Source organism: Pogona vitticeps, chromosome 1 (genome assembly GCF_051106095.1).
Source record: "Pogona vitticeps strain Pit_001003342236 chromosome 1, PviZW2.1, whole genome shotgun sequence".
Classification (NCBI taxonomy): Eukaryota; Metazoa; Chordata; class Lepidosauria; order Squamata; family Agamidae; genus Pogona; species Pogona vitticeps.
Window position 1 is genome coordinate 163631585 of NC_135783.1, and position 22664 is coordinate 163654248.

At 43.1% G+C, this 22664-nt stretch overlaps 1 protein-coding gene across 2 annotated transcripts in view; it reads left to right on the forward strand.

Moving 5' to 3' along the window:
* The window catches only part of CDC5L (cell division cycle 5 like), a 59743-nt gene that overhangs the window by 4723 nt on the left and 32356 nt on the right, over positions 1-22664 (forward strand). For both annotated transcript variants that reach the window (XM_020801488.3, XM_073004331.2), the window contains exons 5-10: positions 6785-6884; positions 8842-9060; positions 13525-13669; positions 14070-14258; positions 19126-19274; positions 22207-22369. In XM_020801488.3, the coding sequence (XP_020657147.2) occupies positions 6785-6884; positions 8842-9060; positions 13525-13669; positions 14070-14258; positions 19126-19274; positions 22207-22369 (965 nt within the window). The remainder of the gene's footprint in view (positions 1-6784; positions 6885-8841; positions 9061-13524; positions 13670-14069; positions 14259-19125; positions 19275-22206; positions 22370-22664) is intronic.

Sequence of the window (22664 nt, forward strand, 5' to 3'; positions counted from 1 at the left end):
TTCCTAGCTTATAAAACCTGCCATAGAAGGGGTCCAAGGGGCAGTGATTGCCTCTTTACAGCAGGATAGGATCCCAGCAGGCTTGAAGGAGGCAATAATACCATTATTGAAAAAAGCTCTCCTTGGATCCCACAGTACTGGATAATTGCCAGCCAGTCTCTAATATTATCGGGCAAGGTGCTGAAGTGGGTTGTGGCTTCTCAGCTCCAGGGGTTCCTGGATGAGATGGATTATCTAGATCCATGTCAGTCGGGCTTCAGGCCTGATTATGGGACAGAGACTACTTTGGCCACCTTGGTGAATGACCTATACCTGGAACTAGACAGGGGGAATGTTTCTCTGTTGGTTCTGCTGGACTTCTCAGTAGCTTTCAATAGCATCAACCATGGTATCCTTCTGGGAGTGTCTCTGACATGTGACCTGGGGGATGTGACTGATATGTGACTGTTTAACACCCTGGCCATTGTCCCTCAGGGTTCTCCTTTGTCCCCTATGCTATTCAGCATTCAATGTTACCATAGTGTCTCGAGACTGAAGGATGCCTTATCTATTCAGCATCTAGATGAAACTGCTGGAAGAGATTTTCTGGAGTTTGAGGGTTCGGTGTCACCAGTGTGCAAATGACACCCCACCTAAATCCAAGGAAGCTGTTATAAATTAGTGTTTGGTGTCAGCAATGGACTGGATAAGGGTGAATGCATTGAAACATAATCCAGACAAGACGGAGGTGCTCCTAGTCAGTTGAAAGGTAGATCAAGGAATAGGGTTGCAGCCTATGCTGGATGGAATTACACTTCCTCTGAAAGCACAGGTGTGCAGCCTGGGGATGTTCATGGATTCATCTCTGAGCCTGGATGCCCGGGTTTTGCCAGTGGCCAGGAGTGCCTTTGCACAGTTAAAACTAGTTCACAAGCTGCAATCATTTCTTGAGAGATCTGCTATGGCTACAGTGACACATGCCCTGGTTACATCTTGACTGGATTACTGTAATGCGCTAATTGTGGTGCTGCCTTTGGAAAGTGTTCAGAAACCCCAATGAGTCCAAAATGCCACAGGCAGATTGCTAATTGGGGCTGGTTACAGGGAACACATAACTCCCCTGCTACAGCAGCTCCACTGCCTGCCAATCCATTTCCGGGCACAGGTCAAAGTGCTGATTTTAACCTACAATGTCTTAAATGGCATGGGTCCAAACTCTCTAAAAGATTGTATCTCCCTCTATGAGCCTGCCAAGGCATTAATATAATCAAGGGAGGCCATTCTCTTGGTCCCACCACCCTCACAGGTGAGCTTGGGGAACATGGGAGAGGCCTTCTCTGTTGTTGCTCCCAGACTTTGGAACTCCCTCCCACGGGAAAGCTAGGTTAGACCCATCTTTACTGTCCTTCCGCAAGCAGGCAAAGACCTTTCTCTTCAGGCAATCTTTTCCTTAATTACTGTTGGTTTGAGGTAGATTTTTAAATATATTGTTGTCCTCTGCTGTTTTAAATGTATTTTAATATTGAATTTATTTACCATTTTTAATATACTTGTTTAAGTCTTTTTAATATTTGTTTATTTACAGTTTTTAGTTTTTGAATATTGTCTTTTTAATGATGTGAGCTGCCTTGGGTCCCTTTTGGAGAGAAAGGCTGAATAGAAATATTTTAAATAAAATGTACTAACCTACAGATTTTTCCCTATGTTTGATAAGCTGTTTTTCTGTAGCAGAGGAGGACATCCTCAAGAGATGAGGTTGTCCCTCCTGCTCAGTTCCACAGGCAGAGCTGATCAGCCAATCAGACAGCGATAGGAGTCCCTTAAGAGGGAGGGACCAACCCTGTCTGAATCAGTTTCTGCCTCCACTTGGCACAGGCCTGCCTTGACCTTGTCTTCAGCTCATTTCTTTTTTTCAATGATTCTTATCCTTTTTCACTATATTTCTCAGCCATGAGTTTTACCTTCTGAATTCCCTCCACCAGATCCTGACTATGTCAGAGGCAGGGAGGGTGCTGGCTTGCCCAAAAGCTGGACAGCTGATCAGGAGAGGCCCACCTTGCAGTGCTGTCTCCTCCGAAAGGCTCTCCCACACACACAAACTGACCACATAAGGAGGGGGAGCCAGCAGAGACCATCTAAACAAAATGGATATTTGGAGACCTGAGTTCGAGGATTCCCTGTTTCCTCCCATCATAGGTGGCCAGGCACTTCACCCAGAAATAATTAATTGGCTGGATAAAACTATTTCTTGGGAATCGGGAAGCCATTTCAGCTGCAGAGGGCAGGGAGCCCCTTTCCCTCTCCACTAGGGCAGCCTTCTGGGTTCCCCCTCCCCTGCCCCCTACTTCCTACAGTCTCCAAGACCGGCCTGTGCCCGGTAGCCTCTTGCCTATCCCCCTCTTCTTCAGGGATCTAAGGCCCACCATGGGTTTTTAGCAATAGCCGCCTAGAGTGGTCTTAACCGACCAGATAGGCGGGATATAAAATAAATAAATAAATAAATAAAATAAATAAATATCAAAAATCAAACTAATCTCTGCAGCTAGACTAGCCATGTGCTTTCAGGAGTATAGGAAGTCCAACGAATTCTGCAGCCCAGTGATCGCCTTCAAGATGTAATCATATCTCAAGCATGAAAAAGGGGAGTGACTGGGAGTAAGCTTCTGTGTTTCTCCCATGTAATCTGAGGTGCTATCACTCCCTTCCCCTTTTGCCTTCTTAAGGCAGATGGCATTGGGCCTGGACTCAAAAAAAATCAGGTCCCCCTCCATGGCCAAGGTAGACCTTTAGGAGAGGCAGTTAACTCTCCTTATATGTGCCTTTTCCCTGTCAGTTGATGGACATAATGAGAGAATGGCTAAATCTGGGCCCAGAAAGCTACCCTTGTTCAGATTAGCAGGTTCTGTAACCTGTCGCCACCTGTTCTTAACAGAATCAAGTTCCACTGCTTAATGCACCAGTGGCAGTAACTGGGTCCTTCCTCCATGCCAAGAGAGCAAGGATAGGTTTAAACAACAAGAGAAAATCCATGAAGCTTCCTTTAATTTCAAGCCAATTTTAGCTTTCTCCGTCATGAGCAAAGCTTCTTTCCTATGGGCTAGAGGATTATTTCCATTCATTTGCCCAACAAGGGCTAAGGTCAATCAAGGCATTCAGAATACGATGAAAGCCTCTGCACTTGCCAGAGATGCATCCCTGTATATAATGCAGTTTATGTCCAGAGCCAAGCTGCAACAATGCTAGTTAGGAGACAGATGTGGTTGAAATACTGGCTGACTGATAGTATGCCAAATAATAATGAAGATGATGATTTCACCTTACGGTCTTTTAGCAGAGAGAAATTATTTTGGGAATCTCTGGACCCAACCCTGATGGAAACCAAGGATTAGAAAAAGCCCTACCTTCTGCACTTAGGGAAGTGGAGCAAATATTTCCCAAAAATCAGGCACCTTTCCCCCTTGGCCCTTTTTTATTATGATAGGATAATGCCAGACCAGCTCTCCGCCATTAAAGGAAGAAAGCATTTGTCACCAGGCACCCAAAATCACAACTCTTTCAGGATCACAGACTGGCTAACAAGAGCCCCAGTCTAAACAGTGCTGAACCTGAAGCTAGGCCCTCACAAGTTTGACAGGACAGACTGCAGGACTTAGAGGTATATGGGACACCCACTGCAGAGTTCAATGGGTACTGTTTAAAATTGGGGGTGTTACAGGATAGGAATTGAAAACATTCTCCCCCATTAAGAACTTTTTCATGCAGTCTCCAAGGCCAAGGAATATGGAAAAACATCATGTTCTCCAGGCCATTTCTTACTCGGTAGAGATAGGGGTCATAGAATTAGTGTCATCTTATCAAAAATTCTTAGACTGCTTCTCCATATAGGCAGAGTCAGGATAGGCAGACCATATTCATTACACATGTTGCAGACATGTTTTTTTTGGTCAGTCTTGGGAAGAACCAGTTCCCATCTAAGATAACACACCTGGGTGTTCTCTTAGACACTGTCCAAAGTAAAGTTTTCCTCCCTGTCAGCAGGATGGTAAAGATGCAGTCCACTATTCTGAAAGTACTACAAAGCCCTAACTCAGATGCCATGATTCTGTCATCTCACCTGCACATCCTTGTCCTGAATCAAGTATATCAGTCTCTGTACTAGTGGTTGAACAAGGGGATGAATTTTTGTTGTTATTGTTACTCCTACTCCTACTCCCATACTACTCTCCTTGGGACTTAAATCACAGCAATCCTTTTGGGGTGGGGTGCACATCTTCACTCCCTCCTACCCCAGGGCAAGTGGTGAGCAGAGGAGCCTCTCCTCCCAGCATAAATTGGCTGGAGTTGAGAGCAGTGTGGATTACTGTGGAATCCTTTCAGGACTGCATTCACAGTACCAGTAAGGACCATCCAATGACCACTAGGGTCTACATTACCTCATCAAGGGGGGACTCATTCAAACCTTCTGATGAAGGAAATAATAATTTGGGCCAGATCTTATTTCCTTTCCCTAATGGCAGAGCATCTACAGGGAATAAGGAACATAGAATCAGACCGGCTGAGAACTGGACAAGTGGAGCATTTCCAAAACACTGTTTCAGTTGATCACAGCAAGGCTCTTTAGTGCCTGCAGTGGACCTCCTTGCTTTCACCAAAGGACAAAAAGATGAGCAAGGTTCCAGCCCATGGGGGCAGAAGGCTTTGACTTGCTGAACTCCCCCTGGCCTGCATGACTTCTGTATGCCTTCCCATCATCACCATGCTGGGTCACTGTATCAGGAGAGTGAGACAGGAACTCAGGAATGCAATTCTCATAGACCCCTCCACTGGTAGTCAGGCTTGGTTCTACAGGCTCCTCAGTTTGCATTTGGGGTTTGCACTTCTTCCTCCGTGTCAGGACCTCCTGAGCCAGGACAGTTTTCCACCCAGACCATCATAAGAACTACAGTGGTGCCTTGCTTAACGATGATAATCCATTCCAGCAAAATCGCTGTAGAGCGAAATCCTCGTTAAGCGAAATAAAAAATTCCGTTGAAACGCATTGAAAACCCGTTCGATGCATTCCAATGGGCTGAAAACTCACCGTCCAGCGGAGATCCTCCATGGGGCGGCCGTTTTCGGTGCCTGTAAAGCAAGGAATCCGTCCAAAAACACAGTGGGAAGCCATTTTACACAGTGGGCGGCCATTTTGAAGCCACCGATCAGCTGTTTTAAAAACGTCTAGCGAAAAATCGGTTCCTGAAGCAGGGAACCAATAGTCGGGAAGCGAATTTTGCCTATTAAAACATTGTTTTGCGATCGCAGAACAGTCATCATATAACGGTTTTGTTGTTTAATGAGGCAATCGTTAAGCGAGGCACCACTGTATCTTGATTTTACAGGAAGACTACCTCATGCATCTGTAAGTCCTCTGGAAAGGTGTTCCAAAGATACTAGAGTAGCTGAGGCAAAGGTCATCTAACTGTTTTCTGTTGCAACAGTGTCTCTGTAGTAGACAAAGACTGAGATATAATACTCTTAAGAGATAGTTGGCAGCCTTATCCTCCATTCTTCCAAGCAGACCGGACAAGCCCTGGGGGTCAGACTCGGATATTAAGACATTTCATTCAAGGAGTATTCCTTTCTCTGTCCACAGGTTTCTGAGCTGGGATGTCCGCATAGTCCTGGAAACTGACAAAGCTACTCTTTGAACTACTTCAGCAGACTTCCTTGAAACTTCTAACATGGAATTTTCTTTTCCTTATAACCCTAATGTTAGCAGAAGGATGAGCTATGAGCACTATTGGCCCAACCAGAACTAAGTGTTATTCATAAGGATACTGTACAGTTATCCTGTGACTCAGTCCTTTTTTTATTTTTGTTCCAAAGATAAATTTTCTCAGGTCACAAGAGGTAATACTGCCTTTCTTTAGTCCTTATCCCTTCAAGCCTCTTGAAAAGATTGTGCATAAATTCATGTAAGCAGGACACACACACACACAAAATGTTCAGATATATCATTTCCTTGTTTGTGTCCTTCGAATTCCCACCATGGGAAAACAGGATTTTCTAAGTCCTCTCTGTTTAGGTGCCTGATAGCATTTGTCCTAGCAGAGTTAAGATTGAAGGCTGATGTGAGGCATCACTGCTCACTCTCCTAGACATGTGGCCACATCAACCACATTTCATACTAGCTCCCCACTGGAGGAAGTTTGTATAGTGGCCCCTTGGAAGGTACACCCTCCCTTTGTCAGGCAGTACCGCAAGAAATGCTTACCTCAGCTGAGGTGGCATTGGGAGAAGAGGCCTTAAGCAGGTGAAGGACTTCTCCAAAGTCCAGTTCAAATGTTTTTTTATACCTGTAGGGGGTAGGTGAACCTCTCCTCGATCCCACCTTAGGACATTAGGCTTTGGAAAGTCCCATCTCTTGAGGATGTCCTTCTCTGCTACAGGAAATAGAAACATTGGTACTCACTGTGAGATGTTCATTTTATGTAGCAGGAGGAGGACATCCTCTCCCTCCCTTGAGTTACTATGAGCAGATCCTTGGAGGGACACCTACAGTGTCTGTTTTTTCTCAACTGTACTGTATTGATTATATTATTCCCTGTTCCCGGTGGCTGGAGGTGGACTGTTTCAGCCAGAGTTGGTTGCTCCCTCTTAAGGGAGTCCTACTGCTACCTGATTGGTTGATCAGTTCTGCCAGTGGAAGCGAGTAGGAGGGGCAATCTCATCTCTTAAGGATGTCCTCCTGCTATATAAAATGATCATCTCACAGTGAGTACCAATGTTCCTTTTCATGATTCCAGCTGTACATTCCTTTTTGCAGATGAACTTGAGATGCTTTCTGAGGCTAGAGCTCGTTTGGCTAACACTCAGGGGAAAAAAGCCAAAAGGAAAGCAAGAGAGAAGCAGTTGGAAGAAGCCAGGTAAGCATAGCTCACCAGATATTAGTTGGCCCAGCTAAAACGGTTTCTAGTCAGAATTTAGGTCAAAGCGGTTTGGTTTTCAGTTGCCCTGCTTTGAAAATCTGACCGGTTTGGTTTAAAAAACATACCATGATAAAATTAAGAAAGGTCATGAATGTCAGCACAGCAGCTTTACATTGCTGCCCTTCCCCCCCCCCTTTTCCCATTCACTGATGTTGGGGCCACATCACTAGTTCTTTGTGCTAAAATACTGTTAAGTTCATCTACTATGAAGCTGATTTCGTTTTGGTTGCTGGTGTATCAGGCTTCAGTGTAAAGAAAGGCTGGGAACTAGTGGTCTAAACAATTTAAACAGTGTACCACATTTAAGAGAAACATCAGCAGTATGCTGGAAGATGGCTATTCAGATGTAATAAATAGAAAAGGATTTTTCCCCCTAATTATTTCCCAGTCATTGACTTGTCTTACAGGTCTCCGAAATTTTCATGCAGCAGTCATGTTAAGAAGTTGTGAAGCCGTCATGGTGACTCTGCATACCTGTAGGTTAAGAGGACTTTTCCCCAGAAGTAAGATTCTGGGTAGTAAGAAGTAATAAAATAGAATGAGTCTTGTAGATAAAGTTTTATTGGCCAGAATTCATTTGGCAAAAAGCTGTGCATGCAAGGCAATGTGCACTGTTGTTTTTGTTGCCTGTTGCTTCTTTGTGCATTCTATATTTCAAGTTGTGTGCCTGATTTTGCAATTACGGCACTATTGGAGCACAGCAGAGTCTTTGGGATGTGAGAAAAATGTACAAAATTGCTTTTCTACGATTGCACAAGTAATCAGGATTCTGACCAGTGACTTACAAATCTACCCACCAAATACAGTGGTGCCTCGCATAGCGATGTTAATTCGTTCCAAAAAAAACACATCGCTATGTGAAACCATCGCTATGCGAAACACCATTTCCCATAGGAATGCATTGGAAACCGGTTAATCCGTTCCAATTGGAACGGATTGCCGTTGTTAAGCGAAAAAACCTATAGGAAACATCGCTAAGCGAAACAATGTTTCCTCCATTGGAATGTATTGAAGCTGACTCAATACATTTCAATGGCTTTGCGAAGTCAATTTTTGCAAAATTAAGTGTGTCATAAAAGGGTCAAAAATGGTTTTAAATGCTTGGATTAGCTTCTGCACCCTCTAAAACGGATGCAAAAGTTAATTTGGCTTTGATCTGACTTTTCGTTAATTTATGGTGAATTTTTCCCCCCCAACTTTTGACAGCTGTCAAAATCTGACAGCTCCATTATTTCCTATGGGGGAAGAAAAAATTCACAAAAAATTAGCAAAGACTCAGCAACTGTTCTAAATGCTTGGGTTCGTTAGAGGACCCCCTAAGTCATGTGCAAACCTGATTTGGCTTTGATCTGAACTTTCGTTAATTTTTTGTGAATTTTTTCTTCCCCCATAGGAAAGCATGGAGCTGTCAGATTTTGACAGGTCCATTGGTTCCTATGGGCCGGAAAAAAAAAATTAACCATAAATTAACGAAAAGTCAGATCAAAGCCAAATCAGGTTTGCACATGACTTAGGGGGTCCTCTAACGAATCCAAGCATTTAGAACCATTTTTGACCCTTCTAAGATACTTTTTTAATTGAAAAAAGAAACATCGTTAAGTGAAGCAGGGGACCTAAAATCGCATTCGTTATGCGAAGCATGGTCCCAAACTTCGCTAAGTGAAAATCGCCCATAGGAAACATCGTTATACGGTGCATATTATTTTCTTAAAAAACACATTGTTATGCAAATTCATCGCTAAACGAGGCAATCGTTAAGCGAGACACCACTGTATCTGTAAATGTGGGACTAATAGCAGTCAAATCAAGCGTGAACTCTGTATTCAAGTGTTTTGAGTTCTTCTGAGCCTTGATTCAAAACATATCCCTTGGTTACTTTGTTTCATCTCTTTAGGCGGCTTGCTGCTCTCCAGAAGAGGAGGGAACTTCGAGCTGCGGGGATTGAGATCCAGAAAAAAAGGAAAAAGAAAAGAGGAGTGGACTACAATGCTGAAATTCCATTTGAGAAGAAGCCTGCTCCAGGTTTTTATGACACATCAGAAGAAAATTACCAGGCACTAGATGCAGATTTTAGGAAGCTACGGCAACAAGATTTAGATGGAGAACTGAGATCGTAAGTTGGTTCTTGATTTTCTTTGTGCTTAGTTGGGGATGAAATTGTGTGGATTGAAGACCTGTATTAGTTGAACAAAATATAAGTAACATCAGCCACAATCCAGTGACTTACACCATACCATAATTATGTAGATCATACTGGTGATTTGCTACTTAACAATTTACTACTCACATCCCTGATTGTATGCCAACTTCTGCTCCTAGAAAGTGAACATCACAGGAAGGAATGTCCGCCCCAAACAATGGAAATTAGTATTCCCCTCTACAGACCCCCTACCTGCTTCAGAGGATTCCCCCATCCTTCAAGCAGATCTTGGGGGATACAGGAGGGAGGGAATCTGTTTTGGTAACAGATGGCCATCTCCTGGCAAATGAATGTAGTTAGAAACAAGCTTCAACTTTGGCCCCCTCTGTCCTTGCTTAGTTCAACTCCATTGCTCTTTACCCTTATGTTGAATGTTGATATTAGAGATGGGTGCTTTGTGTGACTGACAGGTTCGTGTGAAGCTGTCAGTGTGGCGCCACAGCTGTTGTGTGGACCTTTTCCCCACCCCAACCCCCGGGCTGGTTGGGCCACTCACCATTCTTCTTGTGTAACTGGGGCCCTTCTGCTCCAACTGCTCCATTAAAGAGGCAGGATTTGGATTCTTCCCATGCAGCCAATGAGTAATCAGCTGCCTCGGGAGGTAGGGACAAGCCCACCCACTCCTGCCCCGATTGGCGCACTGCAGGAACAGAAGGACTCTGGTGATGCGCGAAAAGCAGTGAGTGGCCCAGCTTCATACAAAGCTATCAGACACATGAGGTGCCCTTCTCTAGTTGATATAAGAAAGTATATTTAACTTGTATAAGCACTGAGAGATGATAAACTATTTTCTTTCAGGAGTGCACTTAAGGCAGGGATACATTCTTATTTGAGATGACTGAATATCAAGAAATGTACAGTGGTGCCCCACATAGCGAGGTTAATCTGTTCCGGATTAACCTTCGCTATGGGAAAACATTGTTAAGTGGAACGGGGAAACCCATTGGAACGCATAAAACTTCGTTTAATGCGTTCCAAATGGGCCCAAAACTCAGCGTTCTCCGATGTTTTCCCATGTTCCAGCGGCCATTTTTGGTGTTCCAGCGGCCATTTTTGGTGTCCCGGCGGCCATTTTGGGTGTCCCGGCGGCCATTTTTGGTGTTCTGGCGGCCATTTTGGAACCACCAAACAGCTGTTCCCCCGTCGTAATGCGAGCATGCCCTCGCATTAGCGATGGGGAAATCCGCATCGCAATGCGGATTCATCGTTCAACGATGCGCTTGTTATGCAAGGCACCACTGTATCTGCAATTAATTATTTTAGGACTGTTGCATATTTTGTGTATTTTTTAAAGATATATCTTAATGAAGTCCAGACCATCTTTGCACATGTTCTCAAATGGATTGCAAGTATTTTCCTATGTGAAGAGAAGGACTATAAGAGTGGTCCATTGGTCCAGATAGGCGGGGTATAAATCAAATAAATAATAATACAGTGGTGCACCGTATAACGAAGAATCCGTATAGCGATCCCTTTTTGGGGATTGCTATACGGAGCTGCCCCAATCGCCGCACTCGCTTTGCGACGATTGGGGCGTCCAGCGGCCATTTTGGAGCCGCCGAACAACTGATCGGCGGCTCCAAAATGGCCGCCGGATGACCCGAAATGGCCCCCTGTCAGTGTTTTCGCGCCCCCCCTTGCTTACCGAGGTCGCGAAAACGCTGCGGGGGGCCATTTCGGGTCATCCGCGGCCATTAAAATGACTGCAGACAACCCGAAATCCCCCCCCCGCAGCGTTTTCGCGACCTCGGTAAGCAAGGGGAGGGCGCGAAAACACTGACGGGGCCATTTCGGGTCATCCGGCTGATCGGCGGCTCCAAAATGGCCGCCGGACCGCGAAAACATCGCTGGAGGGGTAAGTTTTGGCGCCTATTGGAACGCATTAAACTAAGTTTAATGTGTTCCAATGGGCTTTTCCTGCCCCGTACAGCGATGTTTTCGCATAGCGAAGGTTAATCCGCTATGCGGGGCACCACTGTAATAATATATCAATAAGCACAACCGTCACATTCAATCACGTCTTGCCTAATGCACAGAAGGGTGGGCTGGGGGTGGCAATATATCTCATGTGAAGAGCAGGAAAAAAGCAGCACTTGGCAACCGGTCAGTGGGGCACCACAGGGGGAGAAGGAAATACGTGCCACCTGTGGTGCCACGCCAATGAAGTGGCACGAAACTCCTTTAATCTCTTAATTAAACTCATGTTTCCATGTCTGTGCCACCAAATGCAGACTAGAAAACTGTGTTCTAATTTCATAATTCTTTGAGTTAGACAAGGAGAGAAAGGAAAACTGTACTGGACTAAAACCTCTGCAGATTTGTTGTGTGCATGTGTTCCTAAAGATGTCCCTTTGTGATTTTTTTTTGGGGGGGGGGAAGTTGGAGTGAGTGAAGAATGTCAATGGAAAGGAAACATGCATACTATGCCAAAGGAAGATAATGAAGTAAGACAGGGACAAAAAACTTAAATGTTTTGATAGGGATAATAAAGACAGCCAGAAAAACAGAAAAGTGAGTGCTCAATCAAGTCAAGCCAGAACTCTCACTCACGCAAAAATGAGTAACCTCAGTCTATCATACCGTATAATAGAAATGTGAATATTCTATACTACTGTATTCATAGCATTATGAACAATCAAAATGTGCCTGGAGTCATGTGTTTTAATCTATGAACACAAATGGGGCCTGTGGCTGGACCATAGTTTTGAGGATCATCCTAGTTAAAAATAATGTGGAACCTCAAAGATCAGTGCGTCAGATCCATGTTTTGCACCACTGCAAAACCATAATTTCTGTGGTGTAGTCTGTGAACACAGATGGGCCCTATAAGTGGATAGTGGTTTGGGGATGATCCTATGTAAAAATCATGTGGATCCAAGAACGGCTGGATAGCTCAGTGGTTTAGGTCACTAGCTGTGAAGCTAGAGGTTGGGAGTTAATTCCTCACTGTGCCCCCTTGTCAGGGACTGGACTTGATGATCATTTGGGTCCCTTCTAGCTCTGAAATTCTATGTTATTGTGCATGCCTTGGATCAGTGCTTTTGCATTACTGCAAAGTCATGCGCTCAGGGACCAGTTATTTCTTTGTTGTAATCTATGGGCACAAATGGGGCCTATGGCGGTTTGGAGATGATCCTACATAAAAATCATGAGGATCCATACATTATCTCCATGTTTTTGCACCACTGCAAAGCCTTGCAATGGGCGACCCATGATTTTGTGGTGTAGTCTGTGATCACAGATGGACCCTATGATTGGACAGTGGTTTTGGGATGATCCTATATAAAAATTATGTGGATGCATGAGAATCCATGCATCAGATCCATGTTTTTTGCACCACTGCAAAGGCATGTGCTGGGGGACCCATGATTTCTGTGGTGTAGTCTCTGGGCAAAGATGCGCCCTGTTATTTGAGGATGTTGTGAACATTGAGGATGTTGCTTGAGGATGTGGATCCATGAGGATCTGTGTCTTGGACTGGTGTTTTTGTGCCACTGCAAATAACTGTACTTGGGGAGCAATGATTTCTGTGGTGTAGTCTGTCGGTGCAAATAGGATCTTCGATCTGACAGTTGTTTACGATGTATAACATTAAAAAGCATATGAAATTATGTGGATCCATAAACTTATGAGTAAACTGGGTAAAACATGCTTTTTGATCAGTCAAAGCCACAAAGGGAAAAAAAACTTATTTCACAGCTTAAATAAGTGAGCTGCTGTATATTATTATCTGTTTTTAAAAATAGCTTTTTAAATATTTTCATAGACAGGAGCTAAAAATGTTTGGCCAGGAAGGAATAAAATGCTTTCTTTCACACGGAAGCTGAATCCAGGCACATTCTGATTGGTCAGAATGCTGTGCCATGCTAATAGTTTCCTTGGAATTCTTGGAAGTTATTTTTAAAAAAGATAGTATTTCAGAAGATTTATGGCTCTTTAAGGACTAATTAAAAACTCTGAATTAGAACTACGACTGGCCCAATTTCTGTGGAGGAAAAAGGGGGTTAAAACAGACGTCCTGCCCCAGGTATACAAATTTTGTCTTATCTATGTTTTTCATCTCATTTCAATTATCTGTAGCTAAAAGTCACTTGTGCAGAGGGGTATAACAGTGTTACTTTTTAAAACAAAATTGCAACCTTTTGCCCAAAGCTCCCCAAATTTGGTGCAGAGCAATAGGAGACTTTCTGTTACATCCATGCCAAATTTGGTGCTGATCTGAGTCTCATTTTCATAGTTATAATTTTTTGTTTGGTACATGCCTGATTTGGCTTGTAGAATGCATTTGCTCCTAAAGCACAAAGTATATGTAGCTACAGTAGTGTAGCCATAATAAACTTCCCATCTATTCCTCAACTAATTACAGAATTTTAACAGGGAAAAGGAAGGAAGAGAGCGAAAGAAAGACAAGCAACAACTGAAACGGAAAAAGGAATCTGACTTACCATCAGCAATTCTTCAGACTAGTGGTGTGTCAGAATTCACTAAGAAAAGAAGTAAACTGGTGCTTCCAGCTCCTCAGGTAAATTCCTTTTTCCTGTTTGATAATTGGTATTTGGTATAAAGCAATTCTCTGGTTAAGTTGGTGCGGATATTTCTATGGTGCTCAGATAATGAATGTTTTCAAATGAAGGTGCACCTCTCCATCTCCCCCCTCCCTTTGTTTTTTCCAATTGTCATGGACTCCTGTTTGTAACCCTTTTTGATGTCTCAGAATTATAGTGTGGGTCCTCAGAGTAGTTTTGTTTTCACCCACTCTAATTTTATGTATTCTTGTAGAAAGCTCTGTCTTTTTTAGCTCAAAATCACCATGCCAGACACCAGAATTTCTGGATGTGGACATAGCACTAGCAATAGAGATACCACTTTATTAAACGTATACTTGTATGTAACTCAACTATTGAATTTGTTTCTCTTTTAAGATTTCAGATACAGAACTGGAGGAAGTTGTAAAAGTTGGGCAAGCAAGTGAGATTGCACGTCAAACAGCAGAAGAATCTGGGATCACAAACTCTGCTTCTAGCACACTCTTGTCAGAATACAATGTCACCAACAACAGCATTGCCCTTCGAACTCCCAAAACACCAGCAGCACAGGACAGGATTCTACAGGTAAACTGTAAATGTGATGCAACAATTCATTTAAAATTTCACTGGCATTCTGACCCTATTGTTCTTTACAGCTGCTTCCTTTATTACAAATCTTGTGATGGGACCAGCCTCCCACTGAGTACAGGCTGAAGTCCTGGCATGTTGTATAGGTTGCTGCAACTGTTCTTCCTGTTCGTTGTCCCCTTGAAACATTGCCAGGTTAATAGAAATGCCTTATTGTTCTTCCTTTCATTCAAGCAAAGAGTGAGATAGAGATATTTTCATTTATTTATATTAGATGTGCAGTATAAATAAATGGAATTAGTATTTCTCTAAATTGTTCCACAGAATAAGACTTAAGCGTTGAAAACATTGGGCTTCTTTAATTTTTTTATTAATTAAGGAAAAACAATAATTACAATACTAACATAAAAAGTGTGTACATATATATAATACAAAAATTTTCTCCCGTGCCACCGTTACTTGGGACCGAATAACCAAATATATATTTTTAATATCTTTTCACTCCATTCCACTCCAAAAATGCATTGATTTTTCTGCTGGCTTATCAGCTTTCCGTTTTACAAAAACATAATTCAAATATAGATTCCATACCTTTGTAAGATCATTGTCACTCCCCTTCTTTTATTTCATGTTAGCTTGTCATGTATCGCTAAACTCCACATTTCTTTATACCAGTCTTGAGGATTAATTTGTTTGTCATTTTCCACCGTTTTTTGCACACATTAGTCTTGCTACTGTGACCATTATAAGTATTAGTTCTTTCTGTTCTTTTTTTAAAGATGGTCATCCTTGAGGTACCATCTCAATGCAAGCTTATAACAACTTTATTTTACCCTTCTAGACATATTCTTCATTATTCTTTGTGACCATATTTTGTTCCAATCCTCACTTTTAACCTTTTCCTCCAAATCCTCTTGCCATTGGTTTTTCATCATAGCTTTTTCGTATCCAACACTTATTAGAATCTTATACATCTCACTTACTGTGCCCTTTCTTTTATTTCCTCCCTCTTGAAATTGTCTTTGCTCTATGGTCTCAAATTTAGTCAATTTTCTAATTTCTCCTACTTTCCTAGTCCACTCCCTTGTCCATCTTTCCATTTGGACTATATTTAACCAAGATATCCCCTCTTCCTCTCCCCAAATTTCCTTTACAGTGGTGCCTCGCATTGCGACGTTAATTCGTTCCAGCGAAATCTCTGCTAAACGAAAATGTCACAATGCGAAAATAAAAAGCCCATAGAAACGGATTAAAACGCGATTAATGCGTTCCTATGGGCTTCAAACTCACCGTTCAGCGAAGATCCTCCATAGCGCGGCCATTTTCACTGCCTGTTAAGTGAGGAATCCGTCCCAGAAAACAGTGGGCGGCCATTTTGAAACTGCCAATCAGCTGTTAAAAAAGCATTGCTTTGCGATGATTGGTTCCCCAAACAGGGAAACGATCATGGCAAAGCACAGCCAGCCAGCCCGGGACGACGCCCGGCCTCCTTGGATGGCAAGCGGTGGGAGGAGGGCTCGGAGGCAGGCAGCCGCCTGGGGACGGGAAGGGGCGCGCCACCCACCCACCGCCAGCCAGCCAGCCCGGGACGACACCCGGCCTCCTTGGATGGCGAGCGGCGGGAGGAGGGCTCGGAGGCAGGCAGCTGCCCGGGGCGGCAAGGGGCATGCCACCCACCCACCGAATGCCAGCCAGCCAGCCAGCCCGGGACGATGCCTGGCCTCCTTGGACGGCGAGCGACGGGAGGAGGGCTCGGAGGCAGGCAGCCGCCCGGGTTGGAAGGGGCGTACCACCCACCGACCGCCAGCCAGCCAGCCTAGGAGACACCCGGCCTCCTTTGGCGGCAAGCGGTGGGAGGAGGGCTCGGAGGCAGGCAGCCGCCCGGGGCGGGAAAGGGCGCGCCACCTACCCACCGACCGCCAGCCCGCCAGCCAGCCCGGGACGATGCCTGGCCTCCTTAGACGGCGAGTGGTGGGAGGAGGGCTCGGAGGCAGGCAGCTGCCCGGGGCAGCAAGGGGCACGCCACCCACCTCCAGCCAGCCAACCCCGGACACCCGGTCTCCTTGGCGGGGCGCAGACAGGGCGAGGAGGGGGTCTCTGGCGCACCGCCGCCCGGTACAGCCACTGCTGCCCGGTCCCGGGCGGGCGCCTCCTCCTTTGCAGGGCCTCCCGCTGCGACGGCTCTCTGGCTCGGCACCCCAGGGGTGCGCGCGGGATCGGGGCCAGGCCCTTCACCCCTCCTTCCCTCCCTCCTCCCAAGGCGCCCATCCAGAGCGCCCCCGCTCCCCCCTCCCGGCGTCCCCTATTTATGCAGGAGCTCAGGTGGGAGGGTAGCGTGCGCCGCCGATTAGCTGTTTAAGAAACATTGCTTTGCCATGATGGGTTCCCCAAGCAGGGAACCGATCATCACAAAGCGAAATTCCCCCATAGGGAACATCGCAAAGCGATCGCAAAAGCGATCGCAAAATCTTCATCGCAAAGCGATTTCATTGTTATACGAAGCAATCGCTATGCGAGGCACCACTGTATAGTATTTTTATCTTTCATCTTTTTCATCCAAGCCCTTATTGTATTTAACCCTTTCTCTACTAATACTTTACTAGAGTTTAATAAAGTCTAGCTTTAAGGATTTGGGGGAAGCTTTGAGCCTCCACTACTTCTTGTAGTATCTGAATTCTTTCCAACATTCTAACATACTCTTCAAAAAGGGATTAGTCATTTCTGTTTACTTCTTCTGCAATTTTTTTTAAAGAGGATATTCTCCAATCTATTAAAATGTTCTGACAATTCCAGTTCCCTCCATATTAAATTTCTATTATTTGCAACAATATCTGGAATACTCTATGTCTAAGTTGGTTTGCAATATACATGCTATAACGTTTGGTAGTCCAAATCCTCCTTTTTGTGGACTATATCATGGTTTCTTATTTATCCGTATTCTTTTATTTCTAGCACAATAGCTATCAAGTTCTGCCAATCTTTCAGATATATTTCTTCAGTCTTTATTGGGAACATCCAAAATACAAAATTAAGTTTAGGAATAATCTTCATTTTACTTAATGCTATTCTTCTAAACCGTGACAGTTTTATTTTTTATATTGACTTATCTGGTCATTAATTTTCTTCAATTTATCCAGATTTACTTTAGTTGTTTCTTGTAAATGCCATGTAACATACACACCTAAATATTTAATTATGCTTTCAATTCTTCCCTTAAATTCTTTTTTCATTTTTTTCTCATCTACTTCTGAATGATTTAATAAAATACATTCTGGTTTCTCTCAATTTACTTTCACACTTGTTACTTCTTCAAAGTGATTCAAATTTGTTCTAATAATCTGCAATGTTTCTTTTGGGTTTTTAATTATTAATAGTGTGTCATCCACGAAAAAATTATTTTATTCTCCTCTCTATTGTCTACAGTTAAACTATCATTTCTGATCACTTGTGCCAGCACTTCTATTATCAGTTGAAATAAAGTTGGAGATAAGGAGCAGCCTTGTCTCGGCCTAAACATAATGATTCTGTTATTTATTTATTTATTTATATTTATTTATTTATTGGACTTATATACCGCCCCATAGCGCTACAAGCACTCTCCGGGCGGTTTACAATTTTTAATTCTACAGGCTACACATTGCCCCCCCAGCAAGCTGGGTACTCATTTTACCAACCTCGGAAGGATGGAAGGCTGAGTCAACCTTGAGCCGGCTACCTGGGATTTGAACCCCAGGTCGTGACCACAGTTTCAGCTGCAGTACAGCGTTTTATGCCATCATTTATTATTTTTGCAGAGTTCTGTGAATATAATTGATGAATTATTTGTCCAAGTTGGGTACCAATCTGTTTAAGCAATATTTTAATGCATCCTATTCAACCAAATCAAAAGCTTTGAAAATATCTAGGGATATTATACCTGCCTTGCATTTTGATTCTTTTGCTAAATACATCACGTTAAGCACCTTCTCACTGTATCCGACATCTGTCTACCTTGTATAAAACCATTTTGATCTTTCCCAATATATTTCCTTATAAACTTGTTCAATCTTGCTGCCAGAATTGCTGTAAATAGCATCTTGATTTATCAATGAAATTGATCTATAAGACTCCATATTTATAGGGGTTTTATCTGGTTTTAAAATTAAAAGTATTAATGATTCTTCCCAAGACTGAGGGATTTCTTCTCCTTTTAATATACCAATATATATTTCTTTTCATTTTGGAATAAGAATTTTGTAAAAGTTTGATAATATTCTGGGCCCAATTCATCTATCTGTACCAGGTGTCTTCCCTGCTTTTAATTTATTTATAATAACTTCCGTCTCTTCCTCTATTATTGTTCTCTGCATTAATTCCCTATCCAACATTGGGCTCTTTTCCAAAAATGGCACTTCAATATTTTAGATATGTGCTGATGGTTTTCAGGTGATGTGAAAAGAAAGAAAAAACATATTCTCTGCTCTTAATATGTCACTGGGTGGGACTAACAGTTTTAAATCAGGGTGTATGATCTCAGTGGGACCAACAGCAATTTTAAGATTTGCCAGTAGTCTTAAGAACTATGGAGGGGCTGGTTAAAGGGAGAACAGCATGGCCCCTTGTGCCTTCCGGTGGTCAAACAGTTTATCAGTGGTGGCCCCAGAGGGCCCTCAGAACTTGGCAGATATTGCCCCGACTCACAAGTGGCATGAGGGAGCTTCCTGGGGAAAAGACTTGTTTCAGATTTATGCAGCTCAGGTGTACTAGAGGCTCCATGTGGTTCACCCATTTTAATTTGTTATATCTTGTGATTTGAGGCTTTGGGGCAGTTGTTGTGGACTCATTACTGTATTATGAAAACATTTGTGTTCTCTTTGCTATTTAGGAAGCTCAGAACCTCATGGCCCTTACAAATGTTGACACACCCTTGAAAGGTGGTCTTAATACACCCCTCCATGAGAGTGACTTCTCTGGGATAACACCGCAGAGGCAAGTTGTTCAGACCCCAAATACTGTTCTTTCTACACCCTTCAGGTAAGTCAGACCTCTGCCGCTGTTGGGAATGGTAAGAATGTACTTCAGTTTTCCTCCTTTGCAAGTAAAAAATTTGTGTTTAAAATTGCCTGTACAGTGTACTGTTGCTTAAAACTAATTGCTAGTGCTGACTAGAGTAAACTATTGAATCAGTGGGATTTCCATAAGATTTCTAACTAGAACTAGCAGTTTGAATGAGTCTTGTTTTACCCAGCAGCACAAGGATTGTTTAGATTTCATTATCAGAGCTCTACAATTTAGGTTATCTGAAATGATTAGAAGTTCTTCTCAGAAGACCCCTATGCAGTTTTGTTTGCTTTTCCAAATTCACTTTGTCTCCAGTGTCACTGGAGCAACCTCCAAGTCCCAAAAGGTGTAACAGTAATTAAGCCGACCTACGCATAATTGAAGTAGTTGTTATCAGCAAAACAGCCCACTGCTTTTCAGTCTTCTCTTTGTGCTGTTCTAGTTAAGTACAATCATATACTTTAATTTAGATTTCTGCATTGAGCAGAGGACTGGACTCCATGGCCTTATAAGGCCCCCTCCAACTACATTATTTTATGATAGTTTGATCTTTGGACATCCATCTCCACCACTGTCAACCAACAAAGCCTCCTGGGCAAGAACTGACTGGGTCCATGGTTGCCACTTTTGGGAAAGTCAGGAAAATGGAAATTGGTCAAGGAAAGTCAGGGAAATTATGATTAAAATATATTCAAGCAGTGGGCTTTTGACCTGCTGCTGCAAGAGCGTGATCTGTTCTTGTAGCAACTGGAATAGAGAAGTAGCAGAATACAAGTAAAACTTAATGATGCCCTTTCCGAGCTCCACCTTTTTCTCAGCTCCACCCCCAGCAACCAGCCTAATGTGTTTGTTGAGCTCTGTCCCTGCATGATTTCCAAGGCCTTGCCTGTAGCATTTGCAAGGCAAGAGTAATTTAAACATTTAGCAAGATACAAACTTTAAACATCTGTTTTCATCCCTACCTGCTAGTACTACTTTTAACTTACATATAAAGATAAGCCTGGTTTTGGGTCATGCTTGTGTATGGAATGGATGTTTGTCTCCTGTTAAATTTATTTATTTTATTTATTTATTTATTTATTTATTTTATATCCCGCCTATCTAGTCGATAGACCACTCTAGGCGGCTTACAACAAGGGATACAACAATAAACCCAGCACAGAGTTGCAAATGAGTTTTACTGCTGTTGGATTTCACAGTTAACTAGCACTTTCTACTCTGTACCATGCAAAATACATTTTTCAAATGTGATTGCTTGTTCCTGCTGGAGTTTACAGAGTACCAGCTCTCTCACCCTCTTCCCTGACTTCTCCCATGAATAAAGGTTGCAAATGAGGGTTGTCTGCTTTTGTAGATTGCAGAAATGATCTGCAAGCATTTAAACTCCACCTCCTTTCTTGCTGCTGATATGCTCATTACACTTTCTAGAACCAGAAAGTGAAAGTGGAACTTTCCCAGCTTTTGAAAGTTTCTACTTGCCAGAAAACAAATCTGCTAACATCTTGGTGTCAGGCAGGTTGTTCTTGTTGAGCTGTCTCTGAAACCACAATTTGAAGATGGCTTCTAAGATGACAGTTTTTAATAAAAGGTGACTGGATTTCAAACTTCATCCTGGCTTTGTTCCATGGCTATCACCAGTTGCTGGAGACAAATGCAAAGGTTATTGTAAAGTGTGCTACAGAAACTTTGAACAATGTAATATGGGAATTAGAGCTGTGGAGTCTCATGTACAGTGGTGCCTCACATTACGACGTTAATTCATTCCAGCAAAATCGCTGTAGAACGAAAATGTCGTAATGCGAAAATAAAAAGCCCATTGAAATGCATTAAAACCCATTTAATGCATTCCAGTGGGCTGGAAACTCACCATCCAGCGAAGATCCTCCATAGGGTGGCCATTTTCAGTGCCTCTGCAGCAAGGAATCTGACCCAGAAAACAGCGGGGAGCCATTTTATTTACCCGGCGGCCATTTTGAAACTGGAGGGAAATCGTCGTTTTGCGAAGAATCGCTTCCCGAAATAAACCCATTCAGACCATCGTTTTGCAATTGGGATCGCAAAAATATTGTTGTAATGCGGTTTTGTCGTAATGCGGGGCAATCGTAAAGCGAGGCACCACTGTACAAGGGTCATTACATCAGAACCACCTGAAAATTAAATCATGTCAACAGTCCATCATAATATGTTTAGGTTCAAAGCCAACTACAAGTTCAGATAGTAAAACCTTTAAGACTTACATTAATGCAACACGGCCTGTGCATTTTTAACTTGTGGTTATATTTGAATGGTGGTCAGAAAATGACAAATAAATTTTCAGTGCAACCCTGTCTAAGCCTGAGGGGGAGAAAAGGAGCCCCATTTTTTTTCTTTTTTAAATCAGTGGTTCCATTTCCCTCATCTTGCTCCATTTCCCCCCTCTTAAGATTACAAGGTCTATAATCTAAAAAGAGAGCGAGAACCTGTTTCTGAAGCTCCATGTACATCACTGGTACTAAATAATAATGAAAATGGTTGCCTTTTTCAATATATTTCAGTTCCACCTTTCCTACCCATTTTGGATTCCTAGTAGCTAAAAACTTTAATCTCTGTTGGCCTAGTGAAACAAAGCTTTTGCTTGCTTTCTGAAAAACACAAATGGAGCACATAGTGCAAATCTCAAGTGTAAGATCACTCCACATGCAGTGTACGGTCGCTGGAAAGGCCATGCTTGTGGAAGCCACAGTTTCTTCAGCCCACAAAGAGATGCTAAGCAAAAGAGGCTGAGAAGATTCATATTCATGTGGGAGGAAGCATTTTTAATGATTAGATATTCCTGAAACATTTGTTACAGTGACACGATTCTACACTAGAGTTGTGTTTCCTTACTTGAATATGCAGTATTTCTTTAAATACTTTTTTTTCCTAGGACTCCCACTCATGGAGCTGAAGGTCTGACTCCTCATAGTGGAATGACTCCCAAACCAGTGGTGGGAGTTACTCCAGGCAGGACCCCACTGCGTGACAAACTAAATATTAATCCTGACGAAGGAATGACAGATTATAGTGATCCATCATACACAAAACATATGGTATGTTTAATCTATGGCAGACTGAAGATCTGAGGCAGGGAGAAGAGAAGGGCAGAAGGGCTCTGCTTCGGGCTCCAGCTATGGCTTCTCTGCGCCCTCTGGTGGCATGGTTCTCCTCCCACGCCCGTTGCATTGGTGCATGCCCCTTTTTTCTCCCTCTCCCCCACTTCTGAAACAAAAACAAAGCCACTCCAGGGCAGATCTGGGAGGACAGGCTGCAGGAGTGAATCCTGTTTTACTGCTTTTTAAGGGAGGATTAGTAGGAGGGTAAGTGAAAAGGCAAGAGGCAGCCGAG